Source organism: Macaca nemestrina, chromosome 20 (assembly GCF_043159975.1).
Source record: "Macaca nemestrina isolate mMacNem1 chromosome 20, mMacNem.hap1, whole genome shotgun sequence".
NCBI lineage: Eukaryota > Metazoa > Chordata > Mammalia > Primates > Cercopithecidae > Macaca > Macaca nemestrina.
Window position 1 is genome coordinate 5,861,651 of NC_092144.1, and position 27,674 is coordinate 5,889,324.

The 27,674-nt window shown below is 50.6% G+C and overlaps 1 protein-coding gene across 2 annotated transcripts in view; it reads right to left on the reverse strand.

The window, feature by feature from the left end:
* LOC105484742 (MLLT1 super elongation complex subunit) overlaps positions 1–27,674 on the reverse strand; it is a 75,904-nt gene that overhangs the window by 39,198 nt on the left and 9,032 nt on the right. For both annotated transcript variants that reach the window (XM_011746653.2, XM_011746663.2), the window contains exons 2-3: positions 26,987–27,167; positions 14,826–14,908 (exon numbers count right to left, since the gene is read on the reverse strand). In XM_011746653.2, coding sequence (XP_011744955.1) covers positions 14,826–14,908; positions 26,987–27,167 — 264 coding nt within the window. The remainder of the gene's footprint in view (positions 1–14,825; positions 14,909–26,986; positions 27,168–27,674) is intronic.

Genomic DNA, 27,674 nt, shown 5'->3' on the forward strand with positions numbered 1-27,674 from the left:
GGTGTACGAATCCACTTCTTTGTTCAACTGTGAGTTTTATGGAATCTAAATACAGATCAAGCCTTTCTGATGACGTTTCTGTATCCAAATTGAGATGCGCAGCAAGTATAATCAACAGACTGAATTTCAAAGACTTGGTATGAAAAAAGAATGTAAAAATCTCTCAATACTTAAAAAAAATATTGATTACATGTTGAAATGATAATGTTTTAGATACACCGAGCTAAACCAATTATATTATTACAATTAATTTCACCTGTTTCTTTTGAACCTTTTTAATGCGGCTAAAAAATAATAATAATAATAATTAAGATTTCTACTGGACAGTCCGGGGTCTGAGATGTTACTCACTCACTAAAACAGGAAGGGCTTTAAATATCTCTGACCGCTTCCAGGACAACAAACAGATACAAAGAGAGCATTTAAACAAGACCCCCTCATCTGACTGGGCCAAGTGCACTGAGGAACCGATTTATTCATCCGGGCCACTGCCTTGTCCGGGGCAGCCCCAGCATGGCCTCCCAGGCCACAGTCAAGGCCACTTTCCAAAAGAACAGTTCAGCTGCAGCACGCAGAAGCCTCGAGGCCGCATGTGACGAGAGGCAGGCCACCTGGATCCCCCCTCGAAGAGCTGGAGCTCCCAGCTCAGGGAAGTTCCCGTCATGCACCCAGTCTGCCCAGCAAGCACTTTACTGTCAAAGTTTAAAAACGGGCACTTATCCAGAAGATAGAAAGGGCCCAGTCAGGCAAAGCGGCTCGCGCCTGTAATCCCAGCACTTTGGGAGGTCTAGGTGGGCGGATCGCTTGAGCGCAGAAGTTCGAGATCAGCCTGGGCAACACGACAAGACCCCATCTCTACAAAAGTAGAAAAATTAGCCAGGTATGGTAGTGCACACCTGTGGTCCCAGCCACTCAGGAGGCTGAGGTGGGAGGACTGCTTGACGGGGGAGGTGGAGTCTGCAATGAGCTGTGATTGCACTACCCTTCTCCAGCCTGGGTGACAGAGTGACACTCTGTTTCAAAAAAAAAAAAAAAAAAAAAAAGCAAGACAAAAAATTCTTACAACTCAAAAAGAAAACCCCAAATCAAATACGGGCAAAGAGTTTGAATAGACCTATCTTCAAAAAAGATACACAAATGGCCAATGAGCACATGAAAAGATGCTCGTCATCATTAATCATCAGGGAAAGGTGAATCAAAACCACCTACAAACACCATTTCACACCCACAAGGATGGCTATCATTGAAAACAGACAAAAAACAGGAGATAACAAATGCGGGTGAGGACGTGGTGAAACTGGAATGCTTGTGTGTTGCTAGTGGCAATGTAAAGTGGTTTGGCTGCTGTGAAAACAGTTTGGCACTCCCTCAAAGAAATTAAACATAGAATTACCATATGACCCAGCAATTCCACTCTAAGGTATACAGTCATCTCTCAGAACTGTGAGGGATTGGTTCCAGAACACCCTTTGGATACCAAAGTCTGCAGAGGCTCAAATTCCTTTATATAAAACAGTAGCATTTGCACATAACCTATGCACACCCTCCCATATACTTGAAATCATCTCTAGATCCCTCATCATGCCAAATACAATGCCTGCACATCACTGCATTCCTGTGGATTCAACGGCCCTTGGCAAATTCACGTTTTGCCTTTTAGAACTCTGTGGATTTTTTTTTCCAAATAGTTTCTGTTTGTGGTCGGTTGAATTCATGGATGCGGAGCCCATGGATATGGAGGGCCAACTGTATACCCAAAGGAATTGAAACCTGGTACTCAAACACATACACGCACAGCCATGTTCAAAGCAGTGCTTATTCATAACAGCCAAGAGGTGGGAACAGCCTGCATGGCCGTCCACAGATGAATGGGTAAACAAAGTGTGGGACAGCCACACAGCGGAGTGGTACTTGGCCATGAAAAGGAATGTAGTTCTTTTTTTTTTTTTTTTTTTTTTTTTTTAGACGGAGTCTCGCTCTGTCGCCCAGGCTGGGGTGCAGTGGCCGGATCTCAGCTCACTGCAAGCTCCGCCTCCCGGGTTCACGCCATTCTCCTGCCTCAGCCTCCGAGTAGCTGGGACTACAGGCGCCCGCCACCTCGCCCGGCTAGTTTTTTGTATTTTTTAGTGAAGACGGGGTTTCACCGTGTTAGCCAGGATGGTCTCGATCTCCTGACCTCGTGATCCGCCCATCTCAGCCTCCCAAAGTGCTGGGATTACAGGCTTGAGCCACCACGCCCAGCCAGGAATGCAGTTCTTACACATGCAACAATACGGATGAACTCACAAACACGGCAGAAAGAAGGAAAGAAGCCAGACACAAACGTCACATACTGTATGACTCCATTTACATGAAACTGCCAGAATGGGCCCGTCCACCAAGACACAATATAGATCAGTGGCTGCCAGAAACGGTGGCGAGGCGGGGAACGGGAAACAGCTGCTTACTGGCACAAGGTTTCCTTCCGGGGTGATGAAACCGCTCTGGAACTAGAAGGAGACAGCAGTAGTACAGCCTCACGAATGTATTAAATGGCACTTTACTTACTGTGTGCTTTAAAATGGTTCATTTCATTTCATGTGAATTTCACCTCCCTTCTTAAAAACGTTGGGGTGGGGGGGTGGCAGCACTTATACACTGGTTATGCCAGGAGGTTTTCCGATATTTGGACGTACAATAGCTACCCCTCTGGAATGAATCTGGTTCATCCATTTAGTACTCGTTTAATAAATATTGAACAAGTGCCACCTCCATGCTAGATGCCAGCTGAGAACAAAAGCAGAACCCTGGTCCTAAGCTTACTTTTGCGTGGTAGAGACACACAGACGAGTAAACACACATCCACATATCTGCTACAGAAAAGAAAGGAACAGTCAGTTAGAAAAAAGAAGAAAGAAGAACCAAATCCAGATGAGAGGCTTTAATTTTAGATGTCAACTTGACTGAATTAAGAAATACCTAGAGGACCTGGCACAGTGGCTCATGCCTATAATTCCAGCACTTTGGGAGGCCAAGGCAGGAGGATCGCTTGAGCCCAGGAGTTCGAGACCAGCCTGAGCAACATGACAAAACCCCATCTCTACAAAAAACAAAAAAAAAAAGAAAAAAGAAATTAGCTGGGCGTGGTGGTACACATCTGTAGTCCCAGCCACTCGGAAAGCTGAAGTGGGAGGATCACCGGAGCCCAGGGAGGTCAAGGCTGCAGTGAGCTGAGAGTGTACCACTGCACTCCAGTCTGGGTGACAGAGCGAGACTCCATCACAAAGAAAAAAGAAAAAAAGAACCTAGAGAACCGGTAAGGCTTTATTTCTGGGTGTGTCTATGAGGGTGTTTCCAGAGGATACTGACATGTAAGTCAGTGGGCTGAATAGGGAAGATTCACCTTCAATGTGGGCCAGCACCATCCAACTGGTTGGGTCCCAGAAGGGACAAAAAAGAGAGAGAAATGGCGATCTGTCTCTAAAGGGACAAAAAGTCAGGGATGGCAGTCTCTCTATCTGCCTGTCTCTCTCTGTGGCCTTAGGACTCTGGCCTCACCCTCATACCACGCCTTCGACCTCCCAGCGAGAATTACACCAGGGTTTCCCTGCTGTGGGGGCGTCTGAGCTTGCAGGGAGCTGTGCTGCTGGCCGCCCAGGTCTCCAGCTTGCGGGTGGCCTGTCATAGGACTTCTCGGCTTCCACAATCACGCGAGGCTCTTCCCCCAATAAGTTCCCTCTTGTATCTGGGTATCTATCTATGTATCCTACTGATTTTGTCTGGAGAAAAAACCCCAACAAATACAACAACCAATGGGTCAAAGAAGAAATCACTGAGAGAATTAGAAAGTACTTTTGAGATAATGAAAACAAAACACAATATATCGAAACATATGGAATACAGTGTACACAGTGCTCACAGCGAAATGTAAAGGTGTAAACACCTACATTCAAAAATAAGAGTGACTTCAAATCAGTGACTCCCTTTACACCCTAAGGAATTAGAAAAAGAACTAAACTCAAAGCTAACAGAAGGAAAAGGAACAGAAATAAAATAGGGAATAAAAGATATAGAGTGAATCAAAATCAAGTTTCTTTGAAGAGATCAACTAAATTGACAAACCTTTGGCTAGTATTTTAAAAAAAGAACATATATAACCCACATCAGACATAAAAGTGGGAACTACCAATCTTATAGAAATTAAAAGAATTATGAGAATACTATAGACAACTATACGCCAGCTAGAAAATGCAGATAAGACATAACCTTAGAAGCAAATTACTAAAATTGAATCAAGAAGAAGTGGGGCCGGGCGCGGTGGCTCACGCCTGTAATCCCAGCACTTTGGGAGACCGAGGTGGGCAGATCACGAGGTTAGGAGATCGAGACCATCCTGGCTAACATGGTAAAACTCCATCTCTACTAAAAAAAAAAAAAAAATTAGCCAGGCATGGTGGGCACACCTGTAGTCCCAGCTACTTGGGAGGCTGAGGCAGGAGAATGACGTGAACCCGGGAGGTGGAGCTTGCAGTGAGCCGAGATTGCACCACTGCACTCCAGCCTGGGCGACAGAGCGAGACTCCATCTCAAAAAAAAAAAAAAGAAGTGAAGAATCTCAACACATTGATAACAAGAGATGGAATCAGAAATCAAATACTTCCCAGAAAGAAAAGTCCAAGACCAGACGGTTCACCGAACTCTATGGAACATTCAAAGAACAAACACCATTCCTGCTCAAACTCTACCAAAACAGAATAGGAGGGAATACCTCCTAACTCACTTTATGAGGGTGGCGTTACCCTGATACTAAAGCCAGACAAAGATACCACAAGAAAACCACACAGCAACGTTCCTTATGAATACAGACACAAAAATCCTTAACAAAATACTAGCAAATCCAATCCAACAGTACACTAAAAAGATTATATACCATAACCAAGAGGGATTTATCCCAGGAATGCAACACGGCGGGGGGTTCCTACGTGAAAATCCATTAGGGTAATACAGCACATTAATAAAAGGAAGAAAAAAACGACATGATTTTCTCAATAGAGACAGATAAAAGCATCTGACAAAACTCAACACCTATGCATGATTTAGAAAAACATCATTCAGCAAGCTAAGAAAAGAAGGTGTGACATGGTAAGAAATATATACATTTGGTCTCTACTCCTAGTCCTGGCACCAAGCTGCTAAAATACTTTCTGAGAGATGGTGGTGATAGGAGCCTGTTTTGTTTTAATATTGGGTCTTAGTCCTGGGTTCCTGACACAAAGGCCTCTAAGATCCTTGAAATCTTGGAAGTGATACGAGCATCTTTACATTTGTTCATGAGATGCCTGGTGACTGAATGCCTCTAGATAGCTTCAGGATGGGGGCTGGTTGCCAGGGGAACCAATCATGTGATACGCAGCTGGAATTTTCAGCCCCACCCCCTGACCTCTTAGGGAGGGCAAAGGGGCTGGAAATTTAGTTTAATCACCAATGGCCGATGGTTTAATCAATCATGCCCACACAATGGAGCTTCCATAAACACCTTACACAAAGGGGTTCCGAGAGCTTCCAGGCTGGCCTGTCTGAAGGCATGGAACACCGGCACCCTTCCCACATACCCTGCCCCATGTAGCAAGGTTTGGCCATTACTGAATTACACTCTTTACGACAAACCAGTAACGGAAGTAAAATGTTTTCCTGAGTTCTGTGAGCCATTATAGAGAACTGTTGAACATAAGGAGGGAGAACGTCCAGTTTATGGCTGGTTGAGTACAGGTGGCAGTCGGGAACTTGCCACTGGCATCTGAAGTGGGGGCTGTCCTGTGAAACTGGGCTCTTAACCTGGGAGCTTGCGCTAACTCCAGGTCGTGGATAACAACACTGAATTCAATTGCAGGACCCCTAGGTGGGGTCTGAAGAGAACTGGAGAACTGCAATGTCCGAGAAACCTACACATTTGGTGCCAGAAATGTTGTAAGTGGAGAAAACATGTTTTTCCTTCTTCTAGAAGGGAATTTCCTTAACCTGATAAAGGGTATTTACAAAAAGCTCACAGCTGACATCACACTCAATGGAAGAAGGCTGGAAACTCTTCCCCTGAGATCAGGAACCAGACGGGATGCCCACTCTCTCCATTGCTATTCAACACTGTGCTGGAGGTTCCAGCCAGAGCAGTCAAGCAAGAAAAAGACTTTGACAAAAGACATCCAAACTGGAACCTCTATTTGCAGATGACATGATTCTATAGACAGAAAATCCCAAAGAAGCCAAAAAAAAAAAAAAAAAAAAAAAAAAAAAAAAAAAAAAACCCTACTAAAGCTACTAATAAATTCAGTAAAGCTGCAGGGTACAAGATCAATACACAAAAATTGGTTGTGCTGTCCACAGAGGAGGTCTACAGGAAAAACAAAATCAGCTGTGCTTCTACACACCTGCAATGAACAATCCAAAAAGGGAATAGTATTCCAAAGAATAAAATACCTAGGAATAAGGCCAGGCACAGTGTAATAAGGCCAGGCACATGAGATTAAGGCTCATGCCTGTAATCCCAGCACTTTGGGAGGCCAAGGCAGGCAGATCACTTGAGATCAGGAGTTTGAGACCAGCCTGGCCAATATGGCAAAACTCCATCTCTACTAAAAATACAAAAATTAGCCAGGCATGGTGGCACACGCCCATAATTCCAGCTACTCGGGAGGCTGAGGCAGGAGAATCGCTTGAACCCAGGAGGCAGAGGTGGCAGTGAGCCAAGAATGTGCCACTGCACTCCAGCCTGGGTGACGGACAGAGACTCTGCCTCAACACAAAACAAGCCAAAAAAACCTAGGAATACATTTAAGCATGCAGGTACAAGACTCAGGGATACTGAAAACTATAAAACACTGCTGAAAGAAACTAAAGACTTAATTAAGTGGAAAGACATTCCTTGTTCATGGAATGAAGACTTAATATTGCTAAGATGTTTCAAAAATGACTAGATTCAAGGCCGGGCGTGGTGGCTCACACCTGTAATCCTAGCACTTTGGGAGGCCGAGGCAGGAGGATGATGAGGTCAGGAGATTGAGACCATCCTGGCTAACATGGTGAAACCCCGCCTCCACTAAAAATGCAAAAAATTAGCCGGGCGTGGTGGCGGGCGCCTGTAGTCCCAGCAACTTGGGAGGCTGAGGCAGGAGAATGGCGTGAACCTGGGAGGCGGAGCTTACAGTGAGCCGAGATTGTGCCACTGCACTCCAGTCTGGGTGACAGACCAAGACTCCGTCTCAAAAAAAAAAAAAGGACTAGAGTCAATAGAATCTCTATCAAAATTCCAATAGAATTTTTTGCAAAAATGTAAAAGTCAAACCTCAAATTCATATGGAATCACAAGGGGCACAGAATAACCAAAGTCATATTGAAGACGGAAAAAAAAAACACAGAGTTGGAGGACTCACACTTGCCAATTCCAAAACTTCCTACAAGGCTGAGCGCGCTGGCTCAAACCTGTAATTCCAGCATTTGGGGGGCCCAAGGCGAAAGTATCACTTAAGGCCAGGAGTTCAAGACCAGCCTGGGCCAGGCACAGTGGCTCACACCTGTAATCCCAGCACTTTGGGAGGCCGAGGCAGGTGGATCACCTGAGGTCAGTTCGAGACCAGCCTGGCCCACATGGTGAAACCCCGTCTCTACTAAAAATGCAAACAATTAGCCAGGCATGGCGGCGGGCACCTGTAATCCCAGCGACTCAGGAGGCTGAGGCAGGAGAATCGATTGAAGCTGGGAGGCGGAGGTTGCGGTGAGCCAGGATCGTGCCACTGCACTCCGGCCTGGACAAGAGCAAAACTCTGTCTCAAAAAGATAGATAAATAAATAAGAAGACTAGCCTGCACAACACAATGGGACCCCATCTCTATAAAAATAATGAAATTAGCTGGATGTGGTGGCACGTGCCTGTGGTCCCAGCTACCTGGGAGGCTGAGGTGGGAGGACTGCCTGAGCCCAAGAGGTCAAAGCTACAGTGAGCCATGATTGCACCACTGCACTCCAGCCTGGGTGACAGAGCAAGGCTCTGACAAAAAAAAAAAAGAAAAAAAAACCTTCCTATACAACTACAGTAATCAAAACAGTATGGCACCAGCATAAGCACAGACACACAGACCAATGAAATAGAATTCAGAGTCCAGTTTTAAACCCAAAATCTATGGCCAAATGATTTTCAACGAGGCTCTAACACCACTCGATGGTGAAAGAACAGTCTCTGCAGGCCGGGCACGGTGGCTCAAGCCTGTAATCCCAGCACTTTGGGAGGCCGAGACGGACGGATCACGAGGTCAGGAGATCGAGACCATCCTGGCGAACACGGTGAAACCCCGTCTCTACTAAAAAATACAAAAAACTAGCCGGGCAAGGTGGCAGACGCCTGTAGTCCCAGCTACTCAGGAGGCTGAGGCAGGAGAATGGCGTGAACCCGGGAGGCGGAGCTTGCAGTGAGCTGAGATCCGGCCACTGTACTCCAGCCTGGGTGACAGAGCGAGACTCCGTCTCAAATAAATAAATGAAACAACAGTCTCTTCGGTGAACAGTGCTGGGACACCTGGAAAACCACACGCAAAAGAATACTGTTAGACCTCCACCTCGCTTCATATATGAAAGTTCACTCGAAAATGAATCAACTATCTAAGCATAAGGACTACAACTATGAAATGGGTGCAATTAAACATGGGGCAAACCTTCAAGAACTCAGATTTGGCAATGGAGTCACAGATTTGACACCAAAGGTGTGAGTGACAAGAAGAAACAGATTAATAGAACGTCATAAACATTTAAAACGTTCATGCAACAAGGGACATTATCAGGGCTGGGTGTGGCAGCTCACGCCTGTAATCCCAGCCAGCTGGGAGGCTGGGGTGGGAGAACTGCTTGAGCCCAGGAAGTCAGGGTTACAGTGAACCAAGATCACATCACTGCACTCCAGCCTGGGCAACAGAGTGAGATGTTGCTGAAAAAACAGACATTATGAAGAACGTAAAAAAAAAAAAAAACCTATAAAAGGGGATAAGATATTTGAAATCACATACCCTGTAAGAGTTTAATATCCAAAAATATATAAAGAACTTCTATAACACAACAACAAAAACAACCTAATTCAAAAATGGGCAACGGGCATTCAAAAATGGGCAACTCACGCCTGTAATCCCAGCACTTTGGGAGGCCAAGGCAGATGGATCACTTGAGGTCGGGAGTTCGAGACCAGCCTCACAAACATGGCGCAACCCCATCAATGCTAAAAATACAAAAATTAGCCCAGCGTGGTGGCAGGAGCCTATAATTCCAGCTACTCGGGAGGCTGAGGGAGGAGAATCGCTTGAACCCAGGAGGCAGAGGTTGTAGTGAGCCGAGATAGCGCCACTGCACTCCAGCCTAGCCAACAGAGCGAGGAAAAAAACAAACAAAAATGAGCAATGGATATATCTAGACATTTCCTGAGAAAGAGATACGTGCAGCCAGCAAGCATGTGAAAAGATGTGAAACATCACAGGTCATCAAGGAAATGCAAATAAAAACCTCAACAGTTACAGCACCAAACCCACAAGGATGGCTATAATTTTTAAGAATCAGAAAACAAGCATTGCTGAGGATCTGGAGAAACAGGAACCCTCACACATTGCTGGTGGAACTATGACAGGGTCCAGCCACTGGAAAACGGCTTAGCAGTTCCTCAGAAAGCTAAACAGAAAATTGTTGTATGAGCTGGCAATTCCATTCCTAGGTGTATATGCCCAGAGGGACTGAAAACGGGCACTCAAACAAGTACGTATACACACACACACACACACACACACACACACACATGTTCACAGCAGCACTATTCCGCATAGCAAATGGGTAGAAACAGCCCAAACATCTATCCACAGATGAATGGATAAACACAGAATGGTACAGCTGTCTCTCATTCTGCATAGATTCCATACTTTTGAATTTACCTCCTCACTGAAGTTCATTTGCAAACCCCAAACCGATACTGTCGACTTTTACTGTCTTTTGCGGACACGCCCAGAACAGCAAAAAGGTTGAGTTGCCCAACACGCATGTTCCCAGCGGATGTCAAGCAAGACAACACTGTCCTCTTGCTTGGGAAAAACTTCACAACACACATGTATTACTTTGCAATCAGATGAGGCCCTCCAAATTCTTTTTCCTTGAGAGAAAGGAGTGATTTTTCTGTAAAAGAACATGTCACCGGCCGGGCGCGGTGGCTCACGCCTGTAATCCCAGCACTTTGGGAGGCCAAGGTGGGCAGATCATGAGGTCAGGAGATCGAGACCATCCTGGCTAACACGGTGAAACCCCATCTGCACTAAAAAATACAAAAAAAAATTAGCCAGGTGTGGTGGTGGGCGCCCTAAGTCCCAGCTACTTGGGAGCCTGAAGCAGGAGAATGGCGTGAACCCAGGAAGCGGAGCTTGCAGTGAGCCGAGATCACACCACTGCACTCCAGTCTGGGAGACAGAGCGAGACTACGTCTTAAAAAAAAGAACATCCTACCAACAGGTCAAACAAAATGCAGCCTCAGTTAAGTTCTAGTGCCTAACACTGCATAAAGCACAATTCCTTCATTTTACAGGCAATGTCATATTCAAGGTCAAGTGCACTCACTGAGAAAGCCACACACTTATACAAGAATAGAGCTGTCTGCAAAAGCACATTTTCTGCTCTGGTCTTAGAGCCACACTCACGGGAGAAGCCAAACAACATCTTTTTCATCGCAGGAACCCTCAACCTCCTTTGGGCCCTCCGAGGTCTGAGGCTCCCTTTCTCCACTGAACTTTCTTGCCCAGATTGACTGGAAGGAGCCGATACCATTTCAACAACAAATGGATGAAATGCCCGCTGTGCCGGGCCCCGGGTCAAGTGCTGCACCTGCTGTCTCCCTCTTAATCTTCCTGACTCCTGAGAAGCAGACGCAGCCAGAAACTCCATCTTATGGACAGACAAACTGAGGCCCAGAGGAGTGACCCACCCATGGTGACACAGTCAGGCTATGAGACTGAACTCTGGCGTGACCTCCAAACTGTGGTCTCTGCAGCTCTCTCCCTACCCTGTCCAGACACACCAGCACCTCCCCAAACCCACTCCGTCACCAACCTCTGTTTACTCCTTATTCCACTTTCCCGACCTCCCACTGAGGAGTAAGCCGTGGCTAACCACCAAACACAAGCCCTGGCTACACCAGGTAGAGAAACCGCTAGCAAACCCATGCACTATGACCCTGTCCCTAATCGTGTTCCGAACCCTGCAGCCATGAAGCACTCCCATCCCCGGCACCGAAACTCATCAAGCACTATCATTCTTCTAGGTCATGCCTGTCTCAGGCAACGGGTGTGTGCTTACAAAGAGCTGGTTCCAATCCTAGCTCTGCCAACTTCTGGGGCTTGACCAAGTGACTCGGGATCCAGGATCTCCTCCACCTATGGATGGCACACACACCCCTGCCACTGTGAGGAGGACCTGCATCCCTGGACCTTGCCGTGGGGCCACCAGTACTCCCGGTGCAGGACCCTCTACAACCACCCCAGGAAGAGAAAGTTCCCAGGCAATGGGGCACATAGCACACTGAAGCAGCTGGCTTCTGTCCTGAGAGAGGGGGAGCGCTGCAGTTCTCAGCACAGGCTCATGGCAGAACGGCCCAGCCACATGGCTTCTGCAGGAATTGTTCAGACAAATAAACACCAAGAAATACGACTTAAAAAAAAAAAAGAGAAAAGAAAGAAAAAACAGAAAAACTGGCCATCCTCCAAAAGTGCTCAATGAAAGCACATGCTGAAATTTGAAAAACCTGCTACATCTAAAATGGGAGAATTTTACTATATGTAAATTATACCTCGATAAACCAGACTTAAAGAAAACATATTGGCCGGGCGCGGTGGCTCACGCCTGTAATCCCAGCACTTCGGGAGGCCGAGGTGGGCAGATCACGAGGTCAAGAGATCAAGACCATCCTGGCTAACACAGTGAAACCCAGTCTCTACTAAAAACACAAAAAATTAGCTGGGCATGGTGGTGGGCACCTGTGGTCCCAGCTACTCAGGAGGCTGAGGCAAGATAATGGCGTGAACCCGGGAGGCGGAGCTTGCAGTGAGCCGAGATCGCTCCACTGCACTCCAGCCGGGGCGACAGAGCAAGACGCCATCTCAAAAAAAAAAAAAAAAGAGGCCGGGCGCGGTGGCTCAAGCCTGTAATCCCAGCACTTTGGGAGGCCGAGACGGGGGGATCACGAGGTCAGGAGATGGAGACCATCCTGGCTAACACGGTGAAACCCCGTCTCTACTAAAAAATACAAAAAAAAAAACTAGCCGGGCTAGGTGGCCGGCGCCTGTAGTCCTAGCTACTCCGGAGGCTGAGGCAGGAGAATGGCGTGAACCCGGGAGGCGGAGCTTGCAGTGAGCTGAGATCCGGCCACTGCACTCCAGCCTGGGCAACAGAGCAAGACTTCGTCTCAAAAAAAAAAAAAGAAAAGAAAAGAAAAAAAAAGAAAAAGAAAACAATTTAACCCAACAATGTCACCGCAGGTTGCCGGAAGTACACACGCTCCTGCTGAAGGGCACCGAGGGAGCCGGCACCGCACTTGGGGCCTTTCAGAGGAACCAGGCAACAAGTGCTATAGAGGAACATGGGGTCCCATACCCCCCATGCAACCACACGCCCCCACACCCTAAATGAAGCCCCCAGGATCCCGAAAGAGCAGGCAGGGATTCAGAGAGGGCTCTCTGTCCCCTTGACACCCCCACACAGGAGAGGATGCTGGGCCCAGCAGTAACAATCCTACGGCCAAAGGGTCCCCCGCTTCCTTTCTCTACAGGGACAGGATGCAAGGGTGGAGCCTCAGGAACTCAGGACAGAAACAGCCCTGGAGTCTGCATTTCAGCCTCAGTTGAGAGCTGCAGGACACATCAGGTGGGGCAACCTGAGCAGCAGCCACTTGGGGCCCCTGCTGCGTTGCGCACGGCGGCACCACACACGGTGGGTTTCTGCCACAGTTGGGAGCGGCCAGCCTGCATCTCGCCTGAAGGTGTCCCTACTGAGCAAGGATGACAAGCAGCAAACAGCACTGGCCAGCCCCTGCCCCACCTGCCACCAAATCCATGGGCAGCCCACGGCGGAGCCAGGCAGCAGTCAAAGCCTCTTGCCTGAGGGCGCTGGGAAGTAGAATGGATGCCACCAGTCCCCAGGTGGCTGAAGGCTGTGTCAGGGACCACACAGGTGTCTGGGAACACAGAAAACCTCACTGAGCTTGGGCACAGTGGTACGTGCCCGTAGTCCCAGCTACTTGGGAGGCTGAGGTGGGAGGATCGCTTGAGCCTGGGAGGCTGAGGATGGAGTGAGCTATGATTGCACCACTGCACTCCAGTCTGGGCAACAGAGCAAGACCTTGTCTCTAAAAACAAACAAACAAAAAGCCTTGCTGGCCCAAACTGCTTCTGAACCTCAGAGGACCTTAATCTAAGTCACCCCAGAGGCGAGCTTAAACTGCCTACACAGACGGTGGCCCCACAAGCCACCCGTTAGAACACCAGTGCCTGAGCTGCGGAGCACCTTCCACGGACAGGCTCGAGCAATCCCCTCAACCGCCCCAAGAGGGGGCTGCTGTTCTCATTCCCCTTCCGCACGCTCACGGGATGGAGCTGGGGAGACTGGGAGCCCAGGGATACACCTGGCAGGGGGGTGGCCCCACAGGCCCAAGGGCCGGGACCACTCACCCCCCAGAAGGCCCACTTGCAGGCAGGTTCGGCTCTTCTCCCAGTGGGGCCTCAATTCCAACAAAGCCTCAGAATGACCTCGGTTTCTGTGAACTGGACCCCGGGCGAGGCCTTGCATCTGAAATTGGCCAGGGTGCACCGGCTGAAATGTCACCCGGCTCCTAGGAGGGCCGCATGCCAAATGCCTCTCCTCAAGGCCCTTAGTGCCAGGGGGTTTGTGGAAAAGTGGAACAGTAGCCATGCGGCCCGGCACGGCCAGGTACAAACCAGGGACTCAGTAACCAAGCAGGCCGGCATCCACAGGCCTCCCAGGACACCTCCTTCCCCAGCGCTGCCTCCATGCCCGTCCAGCTGCACTTGTGGGAAAGCAGCCGGCGGTGGACAAGCCACAAGCCAGGAAATGTCACCGCTGGCCCTGTGGTGACACCTGGGAGGAGGAGCAGGGGCAGGCTCTGAGTTGTTTTAATTATTAGGCCAAGAAAAAATAAAAAGGTGAAAAACTACAGATGAAAGAAAATGGAAACAAAACCCCCGCAGTCCCACCACCCAGATGACGCAGACGACCGGCACTAACATTCCGATAGAGGTAACTCCAGATGACGCGGATGACCCGCACTAACATTCTGGATAGAGATAACTCCTTTTTCCTTTAAGTTTTATATATGTAGTTTGCTTCGTTAATTCTGAAGCTCATCAAAGATTCTGCCCAGAAGACGCACCGTAATCGGACCGTAATCAGATATTTAAGCTATTTCTCGATCTCAGTCACTACACATGACCCGGATATTAACCCTCTAGGACCGTCGAGGAAGCTGGTCCTGACAGGGGATGTCACTGCCGGCACATTTTCCAGGCAACTGGACAGGAGGTGGCCCAGCAGCTCCCCGAGAGAAGCGGACCAAGGGGCACGCCCACCTGCTGTCACGAACCCACCTGTGTCCTGGCCCCTGATGTCCCCGGGAATGGAGATGGCGACCAGCACTCCCCGCAGCCCTCACTGGAACGCCTGTGCATGGGCAGCGGCCAGGTCTCTGGCCTGTTTTGTGAACTGCCGTGGCACCCGGAGCAGGGGCTCCCACAGAGAGGCAACCTGCCTGCTCCCCTCAGGGATCCTACCTTGTTTTTGAAGTGCACCTCGATGGGCATGATGAAGCCAGCGTACCCCGACTCCTCTACTTTGTAAGGGGGCTCCTTGCACACTAAAAAGAAAAGGAAGAAACACACGCATCAGCTTCCTGCCTGTTTCAGGCCCAGTCGCCAGCGGCAGTACTGCACCCCTCAACCCCACCACCTCCTCCCAGGGGCTTGGCTGGCCTCGCAGGGGGTGGCTTTTCAGTAGGTTGAGCCCCCGTGACAGGTTGACTTCCACGGCAAAGGGATCTTAGGCATACAACAGCAGGGAAGAGGAGGAGAAAGGAGACTCAGCCACCGGTGTGGTCAGCAGAGAGTGAGAGGGAACATTAGCCTGTCATTGGGGCCCTTGCTCCTGCAGAGGACAAGGAGGCTGAGGCCAGAGAAGGCTGCACAAGTTGACCCAACTCAGGTCAATGTCGGTAAGTGTGGCCTGGGTGAGACATGAAACCCAGCAGGCAGGGCCACACACTCTACTGTCACCACCTCCAGCATGGGGGCTGGGCACCTGCTGCGCCACAGATGCACGCGCTCAGAGACGGGGGAGCCCCAGGCGGCTGGGACCCTCCTCCTGGGTTCCAGTTTAGCACCTAATAAAAGCATTCCAAAGCAGCATGAACAAAACCCCACTGAACCCAGGGATTTAAAAAGATTTTTAAAAAAAACAAAAAAAAGGCTGGACATAGTGGCTCACACCTGTAATCCCAGCACTTTGGGAGGCTGAGGCGGACAGATCACTTGAGGTCAGGAGTTCAACACCAGCCTGGTCAACGTGGTGAAATCCCATCTCTACTAAAAATACAAAGATAGCCAGGCACGGTGGCTCAAGCCTGTAATCCCAGCACTTTGGGAGGCTGAGACGGGCGGATCACAAGGTCAGGAGATCGAGACCATCCTGACTAACACGGTGAAACCCCGTCTCTACTAAAAAATACAAAAAACTAGCCGGGCGAGGTGGCGGGCGCCTGTGGTCCCAGCTACTCCAGAGGCTGAGGCAGGAGAATGGCGTAAACCCGGGAGGCGGAGCTTGCAGTGAGCTGAGATCCGGCCACTGCACTCCAGCCTGGGCGACAGAGCCAGACTCAGTCTCAAAAAAAAATAATAATAATAAATAAATAAATAAATACAAACATTAGCCAGGCATGGTGGCAGGCACCTGTAATCCCAGCTACATGGGAGACTGAGTCAGGAGAATCACTTGAACCCAGGAGGCAGAGGTTGCAGTGAGCCAAGATCGTACCACCACACTCCAGCCTGGGTGACAGAGTGAGACTACGTTTCCAAAACAAACAAGCAAACAAAAACTATGCTTAGTGCCTCATGCTTGTAATCCCAGCACTCTAGGAAGCTGAGGCAGGAGAATCACTTGAACCCAGGGGTTTGAGGCCATCCTGGGCAACACAGTGAGACCCTGTCTCTGTAAGAAATTAGCCAGGCGTGGTGGCGTGTGCCTGTGGTCTCAGGGGCTACTCGGGGGGCTGAGGCGGGAGGATCGCTTGATCCAGGAGGTATGATCGTGCCATTGCACTCCCGCTTGTGTGACAGAGCAAGACCATGTCTCAAAAAAAAAAAACAACAACAACAAACAAAACTGAAATAAACAGCAAAATATATGTAAAATAATCTCCTATAATCTCATGCCCCAGAATAAACCATCAATGTTTTGACCCGTATGTTGTTACTAGGAAAGCACCATGGAAGCAGTGTCTTCTCACTTTAAGAAAAAATCTAGAGCCGTAGAGATCAAATCCCGCGTCCCTCGCTTCCCCCTCCAGATGCAACTACGACTGGGAGACAGGAAAAAATCCTGGCCACTGTGTGTCAGTTTTTTCCCCACTTTACTGAGGTCTGGTTGACAGGTTAAGAAGCTGCATAAATTTAATGCCCACCTTTAGATGAGTTTGGGGACGTGTGTACATCTGTGAAACCATCACCACCACCAAGGCAGTGAACATATCCATCACCTCCCAAAGTTTCCTTCTGCTCTCTCTCACTGTTTTTGTCTTTGAAGACCACTGAGTTGCCCTCTTAGCAATTTCAGTGTATGCTACAGTATTGTCAGCTATCGGGACTCTGCAATACAGCAGATCCAGAACTTACCTTGCAAAACCGAACAACAGTACCTTCTGACTATCATCTCCCCGTCCCCCAGCCCCTGGCAGCCACACTCCTACTCTAGGCTTCTCTGAGTGTGACTGTTTTAACTGCTGGATGTGTGTGAGATCATGCAGTCTCTGCCTTCTGGGTCTGGCTTTCTTTGTTTGCTTGTTTGTTTTTCTGAGACGGAGTCTCGCTCTCACCCTGGCTGGAGTACGATGGTACGATCTCGGCTCACTGCAACCTTCGTCTCCTGGGTTCAAGCGATTCTCCTGCCTCAGCCTCCTCAGTAACTGCGCCCAGTCAGTCTGGCTTCTTTCACTTAGCATAATGCTCATTGCTAAAAATCTTCATACACACATATTTGCACTAGTAAGGTAATTCTTAAGTGGGTCAGAAATTGCTAGAAAACTGGCTGGGCATGGTGGCTCACGTCTGTAATCCCAGAACTTTGGGAGGCCGAAGTGGGCGATCATCTGTAGTTTATCACCCAGGCGGAGGCAGGAGAATTGCTTGAATCCGGCAAACAACATCTATCAGTAGGGCAGGTTTGGAGTGATGACCTGGGAACCTCGAAGACAGGGCTGACTGGACAGCCTTGAACAGGGCCCCTGCCTACGTGCCACGTCTGTGCAAGGCTTGCTCAACTGGACCGAGGTGGGCACAGCCTCCCCAGAGACCAACGGTAGCCCTGGCTGCCCTGCTGGGAGCTCTGAACACCACTGCCTGACATCAGGGTCTGCACACGAATCAAAAACACACTCCCAAACGACAGTAGAGACGATATCCGCTCCATTCACTCATTCACGCCCCACTGTCTGTGTCAGACAGAGTCAGAGGCTGGGATGATCAAAGAGGCCAAGAAGAGGCCCCTGACTGGCCGGGTGGCTCACGCCTGTAATCTCAACACTTTGAGAGGCCAAGGCGGGCAAATCACGAGGTCAGGAGTTCCAAACTAGCCTGACCGACATGGTGACACCTCGTCTCTACTAAAAATACAAAAATTAGCTGGATGTGGTGATGCACACCTGTAATCCTAGTTACTGAGGAGGCTGAGACAGGAGAATTGCTTGAATCCGGGAGGCAAAGACTGCAGTGAGCCGAGATCGCACCACTGCGCTCCGGCCTGGGCGACAGAGCGAGACTCCATCTCAAAAAGAAAAAAAAAAAAAAAAGATGCCCTTGGCCTTCAGTGCTTACTCCAGGGGGAGTCATCGCCCTCAGATCAATGCTCGCCCTGTGGTGAGGAGCAGCCCTGCCTGCAGGGCACTCTGGCTCTACAGGGAGCACCTGCAGCCTGACGGAGGCCGGCCCGGGCACCTGCGCCCCAGTGTCCATTCCACTCTCCTTCCCGATCCTCTGACATCCTGCCAGGATGGTGGACAGGGGACCTCCAATGATGAGGCCCACCCCACACCAAACCCCCTCCACACACCAGTCCCCCCGCCACCTTCTCCTGCAACTCGCCACTCAGGACCCAGCTGCCCACCACTGGCCCTAGACCCCAGTCCACTGCAATCCTCTCCGGAGGCTCACCTGAGGCCAAGTGCTAGCAAGTCCACCCCAAAGCCCCTCTGGAATTCAGCCCTGCCCCGGTGCCATGCCTCTCTCGTCCAGCCTCAGGCTCCTTCCGAGGCACCTTCTGCACGGGGAATGACCAATCCTCTGACTGCGCCCACTGAGGGAGGGCTCCCCACTGTCCTATACAACCCGCGAGGTGCCTTCCGCCTCAGCTCTGTGCAGCCCAGCACCAGATCCCACGATCCAGCCACATTGAGCCTCTCAAATCCCCAGCTCACTTACTCTGGGAGCCCTGCTCTGAGCCCCCACAGGCTCCCCGGTGTCCTGTACCCCTCCACCGCAGGACTTCCGTGCTCACTTTGCCTGTCTCCCTCCATCCCTACCTCTAGACGATAAGCTCCATCTCACCGAGTGTGACATCCTTAGGGCCTGAAATGGAACCTAACACTTCCTTTCGGAAGCATCTTATATCCCTTAAACACTGCCAAGCTGGTCTAAAGTGCAGCAGGGGGTCGGGCGCAGTGGCTCACGCCTGTAATCCCAGCACTTTGGGAGGTTGAGGCAAGTGGATCACTTGAGGCCAGTTCGAGACCAGCCTGGTCAACATGATGAAAACCCGTCTCTAATAAAAACACAAAACTTAGCTGGGCATGGTGGCGCATGGCTGTAATCCCAGCTACTCGGGAAGCTGAGGCAGGATAATCGCTTGAACCCGGGAGGCAGAGGTTGCAGTAAGCGAAGATTGTGCCACTGCACTCCAGTCTGGGTAACGGAGTCAGACTCCGTTAAAAAAAACTAATAAATAAATAAAGTGCAGTATGGGGCCACACACCTGAAAACTTAATCTGAACCTGGGAAGGAAAGTGGAGGCAGAACAGAGGAAGGGTGGCCTGTCCCCAGCAGAGGAGGCACGGGCATGGGCAGTGGCCTGGGATTTGCTCTCAGACTCCACCCATGCCCCGTCCTCTCCCCACCCACCCATAGTCTGAATCCCACCCAGCCACAAAGGCCCACAGCAGGGCCACCTCCTTCGAGAAACAGACCCCATGTCCCTCGGCCTCTGACTTCCAGGTCACATGCTTCCCAAATCTACTGTCACATCTTATCTCATGGTCCCCACCCCTTCAAGAAAGGAATCCTGTCCTGTGACGGGTACTCCAAATCTAGAGAACTTCTATCCCCCCAGACAGTGCCAAGAGGGACGGCAGTCGGCCAAGCGCCGGGGATAGTCTTCAGTCCAACTGGGGAGACCAGGGAGACGCACCGGCCCACTCTCCTGCCTCAGAGCCCACATGAATCAAGAGGACAGGAATAAGGCCATGAGAGTGAAGGCAGGAGGGAAGAGGTTTGAGCCACCTGCGAGTTTCTGGAAGGCAGAAGTCGGACGAGGACACTCTGGGCAAGGGGCAGGATGAGGAGGTGACGGCTCAGAGTCTGCTACGGGGGCGCCGTAGGGTAGGGACAGCCACTGGTGCCAGAAGGCTGAAGGTCCTGGACTGGCTGAGCAGAGGGCAGGAGTGAGGATGAAAGCTGGGAGAGGGAAAGGGAGCACGGTGGGGGAGGAGGGTGGGAGCAAGAGAGTGAGGGCCTGAGCTTCTCCCTGAGGTGACAGCAATGTTTTGGAATTAGACAGCGAAGATGGAATCAGTGGTCATGGCTGCACAACTATGTGAATATACTGAAAACGCTAACTGTACACATTACAAGAATGAATTTTATGATGCGTAAATTTTATCTCCATAAAGCGGTTATTAAAAAAAACAAAAGGGCAAACTGAAAGGCTGCGCTGGGGACAGGAGCCCTGGGATCCCTCCCTCCTGCCCATCCTCCCTCCCGCCCATTCCCCTCCCCGTGCCCTCCCCCCGCCCAGGAAGTTTCAGGTTTCCCTCTGGGAAAATTGAGATGACTCCGTGTCTCAAGGAGCCAATGATCTGGGGGAAGCTGAAGCTTGCAGCGTGGAAACCAGACCCCAAGGAAGGCCTTACTCATTAGGAAATCAGGAGGCCTGTGAGCCTTCAGGTCTGTGGATGAGCGGAACCTACCCTCCCAGCACAGAATGCTCAGGAGCTCCCACCAGGAGGAAAGAGCCCGAGGAGACAAATAATTTGGAGACCCCAGAGAGCTTGACAAAAAGAAAGTAAAAAAAATAAAAACCGAGAGTCAATGTCCTCAGATTCAAGGAGATATACATCCAACAACAACAAAAAAATAAGATATTTCTAACAGGGAAAATTACAGCCAGGCACCACAGCTCACACCTGTAATCCCAGGCACTCTGGGAGGCCGAGGTGGGAGGATCACTTGACACCAGGAGTTCAAGGCTGACCTGGACAACGTTCTCTACTAAAAATACAAAAAATTAGCCAGGCGTGGTGGTACGCACCTGTCACCCCAGCTACTCGGGAGGCTGAGGCACGAGAATCACTTGCACCCGGGCAGCTGAGGTTGCCGTGAGCCAAGACAGTGCCACTGCCCTCCAGGTGACTGAGCAAGACTCAGTTTCAAAAAAAGAAAAAAGAAAACAAGAAATAAAATGAGGATCCCAGAAAGAAGAAAAGAGAGGAAATAAACAGATGGAAGGAAACTGTCAATAGAAGGAAACTTTCAGAGCTAAAATGAAGGACACTCAAATGTCACAAAACATAGTGAACAGCAGCAAAAAAAAAAAAAAAAAAAAAAACACATGATATCATAAAGCAAACGTCCTAAAAACATCCTAAATGTTTCCACAGAAAAAAACAGATCACGTGTAATGGGATGAGGACCAAATGGCATCAGACTTTCCAGAAGATACTAACACAACGCCTTCACAGCGCTAAGTGATACGTGCTCCCAAAACATTTGGGAGCAGGAGTGTTGTGAACTTGGGATTTTTCAGACTTTGGAATATTCGCATTCCACTGGTTCAGCATCCCTAACCCGAAAATCCGAAATCCAAAATGCTCCAGTGAGCATTTTCTTTTTTTTTTTTTTTTTTTTTTTTTTTTTGAGACGGAGTCTCACGCTGTTGCCCAGGCTGGAGTGCAGTGGCGCGATCTCGGCTCACTGCAAGCTCCGCCTCCCGGGTTCCCGCCATTCTCCTGCCTCAGCCTCCTGAGTAGCTGGGACTACAGGCGCCTGCCACCGCGCCCAGCTAATTTTTTGTATTTTTAGTAGAGACGGGGTTTCACTGTGGTCTTGATCTCCTGACCTTGTGATCCGCACGCCTCGGCCTCCCAAAGTGCTGGGATTACAGGCTTGAGCCACCGCGCCCGGCCCCAGTGAGCATTTTCTAAGCATCATGTCAGCACTCAAAAAGTTCTGAATTGACCGGGTGTGGTGGCTCCCGCCTGTAATCCCAGCACTTTGGGAGGCCGAGGGGGGTGCATCACCTGAAGTCAGGGGTTCAAGACCAGCCTGATCAACATGGAGAAATCCCATCTCTAATAAACATACAAAATTAGCCAGGCAAGGTGGTGCATGCCTGTAATCCCAGCTACTCAGGAGGCTGAGGCAGGAGAATCGCTTGAACCTGGGAGGCAGGGGTTGTGGTGAGCCAAGATCGTGCCATTGCACGCCGGCCTAGGCAACAAGAGCGAAACTCCATCTCAACAACAACAAAAAAAAAGTTTTGGATCTTGGCCAGGCACGGTGGCTCACGCCTGTAATCCCAGCACTTTGGGAGGCCGCAGCGGACGGATCGTGAGGTCAACAGATTGAGATCATCCTGACCTACATGGTGAAACCCGTCTCTCCTAAAACTACAAAAATTAGCCAGGCGTGTTGGTGGGGGCTTGTAGTCCTAGCTACTCAGGAGGCTGAGGCAGGAGAATCGCTTGAACCCGGGAGGTGGAGGTTGCAGTGAGCCGAGAACGCGCCACTGCACTCCAGCCTGGGAAACAGAGTGACACTCCGTTTCAAAAAAAGTTTTGGATCTTGAGCCGGGCATGGTGGCTCACGCCTGTAATCCCAGCATTTTGGGAGGCCGAGGCGGGAAGATTTTAAGCCCAAGAGTTCAAGACCAACTTGGGCAACATGGTGAAATCCTGTCTCTACAAAAAATAAAAAAGCTGGGCATGGTGGTGGGCCAGTAGTCTCAGCTACTTGGGAGGCTGAGGCAGGAGGACTGCTTGAGCCCAAAGGTTGAGGCTGCAGTGAGCTGTGATCACAACACTGCACTCCAGTCTGGGTGGGTGGCAGAGCGAGATTCTGTTTCCAAAAAAAAAAAAAGTTTTGGATTTCGGATTTTCAGCTCAGGGATTCTCAATCTGTAATTCGCAAACCACAAAATTACACCCAACCAACCCACCATTCCACTGTGAGAAGAGAATAATGGCATCTTCAAATATGCTAGGACTCAAAGGGTTTACTGCCCACATGTCTGTCTGTCTTTTTTTTTTTTTGAGACAGAGTTTCTCTCTGTCACCCAGGCTGGAGTGCAGTGGCATGATCTCGGCTCACTGAAACCTCCGCCTCCCAGGTTCAAGCGATTTTTCTGCCTCAGCCTCCCGAGTAGCTGGGATTATAGGCGCCCGCCACCGCCCCTGGCTAAATTTTTGTAATTTCAGTAGAGATGGGGTTTCGCCATGTTGGCTAGACTGGTCTTGAACTCCTGACCTCAGGTGATCCACCTGCCTCGGCCTCCCAAAGTTCTGGGATTACAGGCGTGAGCCACTGAGCCTGGCCAGAAATGTCTTAAGTAATTAATCTCTTGGGATATTACTTGAGAAACTGCTCTACCAAAACGAGAAAATAAATCAAAACGAGAAAATAAACCAAAACATAGGCCAATAAACAAACCACCTCAGGAGAGCAGGAGAGAAAAGGCCCAGGGTGGTGGCTAAAGGGGTGTCTGGAGAACAGTCCACTGTAATCAGAGAAGGAAGGCACAGACAAACAGCATGAAACACTCAGAGGACTTCACAAAACAAACAAGCCAGAAGGCCAGGTGAGGCGGCTCACACCTGTAATCCCAGCTACTCCTGAAGCAGAGGTGGGAGGACTGCTTGAGCCCAAGGAGTTGGAGTCCAGTCTGGGCAACAACATAGCGACACCCCATCTCTAAAAGAATTTTTTTTTTTTTTTTTGAGACATAGTTCGCTCTGTCGCCCAGGCTGGAGTGCACTGGCATGATCTCGGCTCACTGCAACCTCCGCATCCCGGGTTCAAGCAATTCTCCTGCCTCAGCCTCCTGAGTAGCTGGGACTACAGGCATGAGCCACCACAGCCGGCTGATTTTTTTGTATTTTTAGTAGAGACAGAGTTTCAGCATATTGGCCAGGCTGGTCTTGAACTCTTGACCTCAGGTGATCCACCTGTCTCGGCCTCCCAAAGTGCTGGGATTACAGGCATGAGCCACCACGCCCAGCCAAAAAATTAAAAAAAAAAAAAAAAGCCACAGAATAAATGAAATGATTGAGAGAATGGGGGGAAAATGAAGGTATTGATAAAGACACAACACAAAAAGGAGAAGTAAGGGGGGATTCCAAAAGCCACAGACCAAATGTGAAGCAAGCTAAAATAGGGCCAAATTTTAACCAAAAATGACCAAAAAGAACCCGTTTGCCATGGACCTGACTTGGAGCCTCCTCCCTGGAGTGGCCCAGGGTTCGGCAAACAGAGGCTGAATGAAGTCCTGCCGTCCCAACCAGCCTGACGGTGGCAGCGTCAAACACGTCAACGCTGCCTACTGCTAGTTCCCAACTCTTACAGTCAATCTACAACCGGGGAGTGAAGGTCTTGGTCTTCATCAACAAGCTTAACAACGTCCAGTGTAGCCTCAAAAGGAGGGGTGCAGCAGGGTCAAAAAAAGACAGGGTACCGGTGGCCTTGCCTTCCTCAGTGGAGAGTCAGAAAACACTAACAAAAGCTGATCAGGTGCAAGGGTCCATTCAGTCATCAAACACTTAGTAAGCACCTACTGTATCCCTGCAGGCACCGAGCATGTAGCAGCAAACAAAACTGATAGAAACCTCTTACTTGGGGTGGGGAGAGGGATGGACAAGATAAGGAAGTAATATGTACAAGATGTTAAGATGGTGCTAAGGAGAAAACCAAAGCAGAAAAAAAAGGCTAAGAAGCATATGGCTGTGTGGGTGTATTGGGCAAAGAAACTGCGAGTTAGCCCAGGCAGCCAGAGGACTCCCTAAAAAGGGTGACGTGGGACTCTGCTGTGAAGGATCCCAAAGGTAAACAGGCTCACATCATCATTCAGAGTCACAAAGACGACCAACGCAAAAGCGAGTCACTGGACTATTAAAAACTTAGAGAAGACAGTGGGTAAAAGGGGGTACTTTGGGATAAATTCTAACCCTTCAAGCCAGTAAATCAGTAAGTATTGTCTACATTTTCAAGAAATAAGAAGCAAATGAGCTGCTGTGAAGACAGTCCAGAGAGGGCTAGGAAGATGGCCCCGGGGAGGGAGGACTAAGGAGGCCAGGAACAGCAACTTTGTACCTTACATGTTTCTGCCCAGTTTGATTTGTGATAATGTAAGCCGCCTCGGAAGTAAAAGATACTTTTTAAGTACCTCAAGTATCATTCCAGAGGCTGGAGTGCTTTAAGAGGTTCACTCCCTCTCTCAAGTTTTATTCAGTGCAATAGCGTGTGAGCTGGGAGTTTACTTTCTGATACATTTGATGGGGCTGCTATCTGTCTCCAGGCCCCAGAGACAGACTACAACAAACAGGGCTCAGTTACTAATTTAAAGGCTGCCTACAAACTGACACTGAAGCCTGGCATGGTGGCACGCGCCTGCCAGGAGCTCAAGGCCAGCCTGGGCAACACAGCGAGCGAGACCCCATCTCTTCAAAAACAAACAAAAAACAAAAAACGAACCCTTGAGAGTGAGCCCCACTCATGACCCCATCTTCCAGGTACCTGGAGCTTGGAGAAGGTGCTGTGTCAACATGGTGGGGAGCAAAGGTGAAATCAACAGTCTCAAAGTGGATGGAAATCGGCGTCCAGGGCCCATCCCAGAGCTCCGGGGACAGAGAAAAGGGGAGTGGGGGAGGGGGTTGGTGAAGGAGAAGTGGAGTGGATGCCGCCAGAGAAAGGAAAGAGGGCCTGGTGCAGGAGGGGCAGCCAGGCTTCTGCTCTGCCGACGTGGCGCGAAAGCAGCCACAGGCGACACCCACGCGAGCGGGCATGGCCGTGCACCAATAAAAACAGGCCGCACTGGCAGTGGCCGGACCCAGCCCACTGGCCAGCCTGCCCACCCTGCTGTAAGCACAGGCAGCGGCCTGCCCCCTGGGCCCGTCTCCCTGTCTGCACGAGAGGGCTGTGGCGAGAAGAAAACGTGATCCTGCGCACGAAGGGCTGGGCAGGAAGTGCTCGATAGATGGCACGTGTCCCCACAATTAGGAAGCGCTTTATAAATATCTGCCGCTGTCAGGAGCCTCCGTGGCCATCCTCTAAGAGGCTTAGAGAGGGAGGAAGGAGAAGGGGAGAAGGTGAAGACTCAGGAAAGGAGAAATGCAGAGGCAAAGGGGAGCCGCAGGCTGAGGGAATCGGAGGTGAGCGTCCCTTCAGCATGAAATGCTTCTGCTGCTGTCAATGCCCGTCACTTCCCCAATAGGCTGCAAACCACTCACAGGCTCAGGGCCAGGGTCCCGGCTCCTGGGAAGCTCCTGCTTCAACCTAAGCACACCCACGCTTGTGTGCGGCTCACCTCCTGTGGCCCCTGGAGCTCCCAGGACCCCCATACTGCAGGGTAGAGGGGTCACCAGCCCAGCCAGGGCTCTCCTGACCCTGAAGCGCTTCGCTACAGCAAGTCCCTCATTCCTTTATCAACACGTCATTCAAGAAGTATTTCTCGAACCCCTGTGATGCGCCAGGCCCCGGGCTTCACACTGGGGACTCAGCGGTAAGAAAAGCAGATGCGGCCCCAGCCCTGATGGCGCTCCCCAGACCACCACCTCTCTCTCCAGTTCCACACCACAGTCTTCCCCTGGGGCTCCCTTCCCCAGGAGGGCCTCCCTGATCATAAATTGGGTGCGTTCCTGCCTCTGCCCCGTCACACTGCACCCTCAGGAAGGCCAGGGCCCCCACGCCACAGGTGGAGGCGCTGACAGAATACACGACTGAGGCACTCGTGCTGAACCAATGACAGTCTGAGGCTTGAAGGGAGAGGGAAGACACGGAAGAGAAAAGATGGTGGTGACATGAGCTCCTGCATTCTTTCTGCCCCAAATATTCGGAATCTTTCACACAGCACCCCCAAGCAAACCTAGGGCCAGTCGGCAACTTTCTGATCACTCACCAGCTGGCTGACTTCACCTTTCCCACCCGTGCCCACCTGGCTGTTGCTTCCCAGAGCCCGGGTCTAAATCACAACACGACAGACCGCCACCACCTCCTTCAGTTTTTCCTACAACTAACTCAACAGCTGGAGGTGACGCGGCTCCAATGCCCCCACGCCGAGGGACGCAAGCCGGAACCTCACGGTTGGGGGGTCCTGCTGCTCCTGAGGGAGGGGTGGAGCCTGGCCTTGGGAGGAGTGGAGTCAGACGGGTCCGTGCTGTGGGCACTCAGGGCTTGGGGCCACTCACCGCGTCTGGGCTTGGGGAAGCTGTCGTGCAGCCAGAAGACCACCTTCTCCACGAAGTGCTGGATGTCACATTGCTCGGGGCCACGGACAAACACCATCCAGTCGTGAGTGAACCCCTCCGTGGTGGGCTTCTTGCGCAGTTGGGCACGGTGCCCCAGCTCTAACCTCACCTGGACGGTGCACTGGAGGGAGAGAGAGGTGGGGAGACCAGGTCAGCACACGGCTCCACGCAGGGGACTATCCCCTCATCCACAGAGAACTTTCGATAAAGACCTCCAGCAGTGCTATACGCTCTCAACCCAGTGAGGAGCACACAGACAGCTTCCCAGCGTGCTAGCACCTTGCCGCGGACGCCCCGTGCCTTCTCCCCTCCGTACTCCCACGCAGCCCCTGCGTCTCCTCCCATCCACCCCCTCATCCTCAGTTCCACCCGCACAGCCTCCTCACCAGTCCCCAGCTCAGCCCAGCTCACTCCTGCCTCGGGGCCACTGCACTGGCCTAGGATGCTCTGCTCCTGAGACTTCCCAGGCTGGCGCCTCTTGTCGCTGGGCTCTCAGCTGGACTGTGCCTCTGCAGGGAAGCCTCCCCTGACCACCGATCCGAAAGCATCCACCACCGCTCCCATCACTCTTTATCATAGAGGATGCTCTTCCGAGCACTTGCATTATCAAAAGTCATCTTGCGGATGG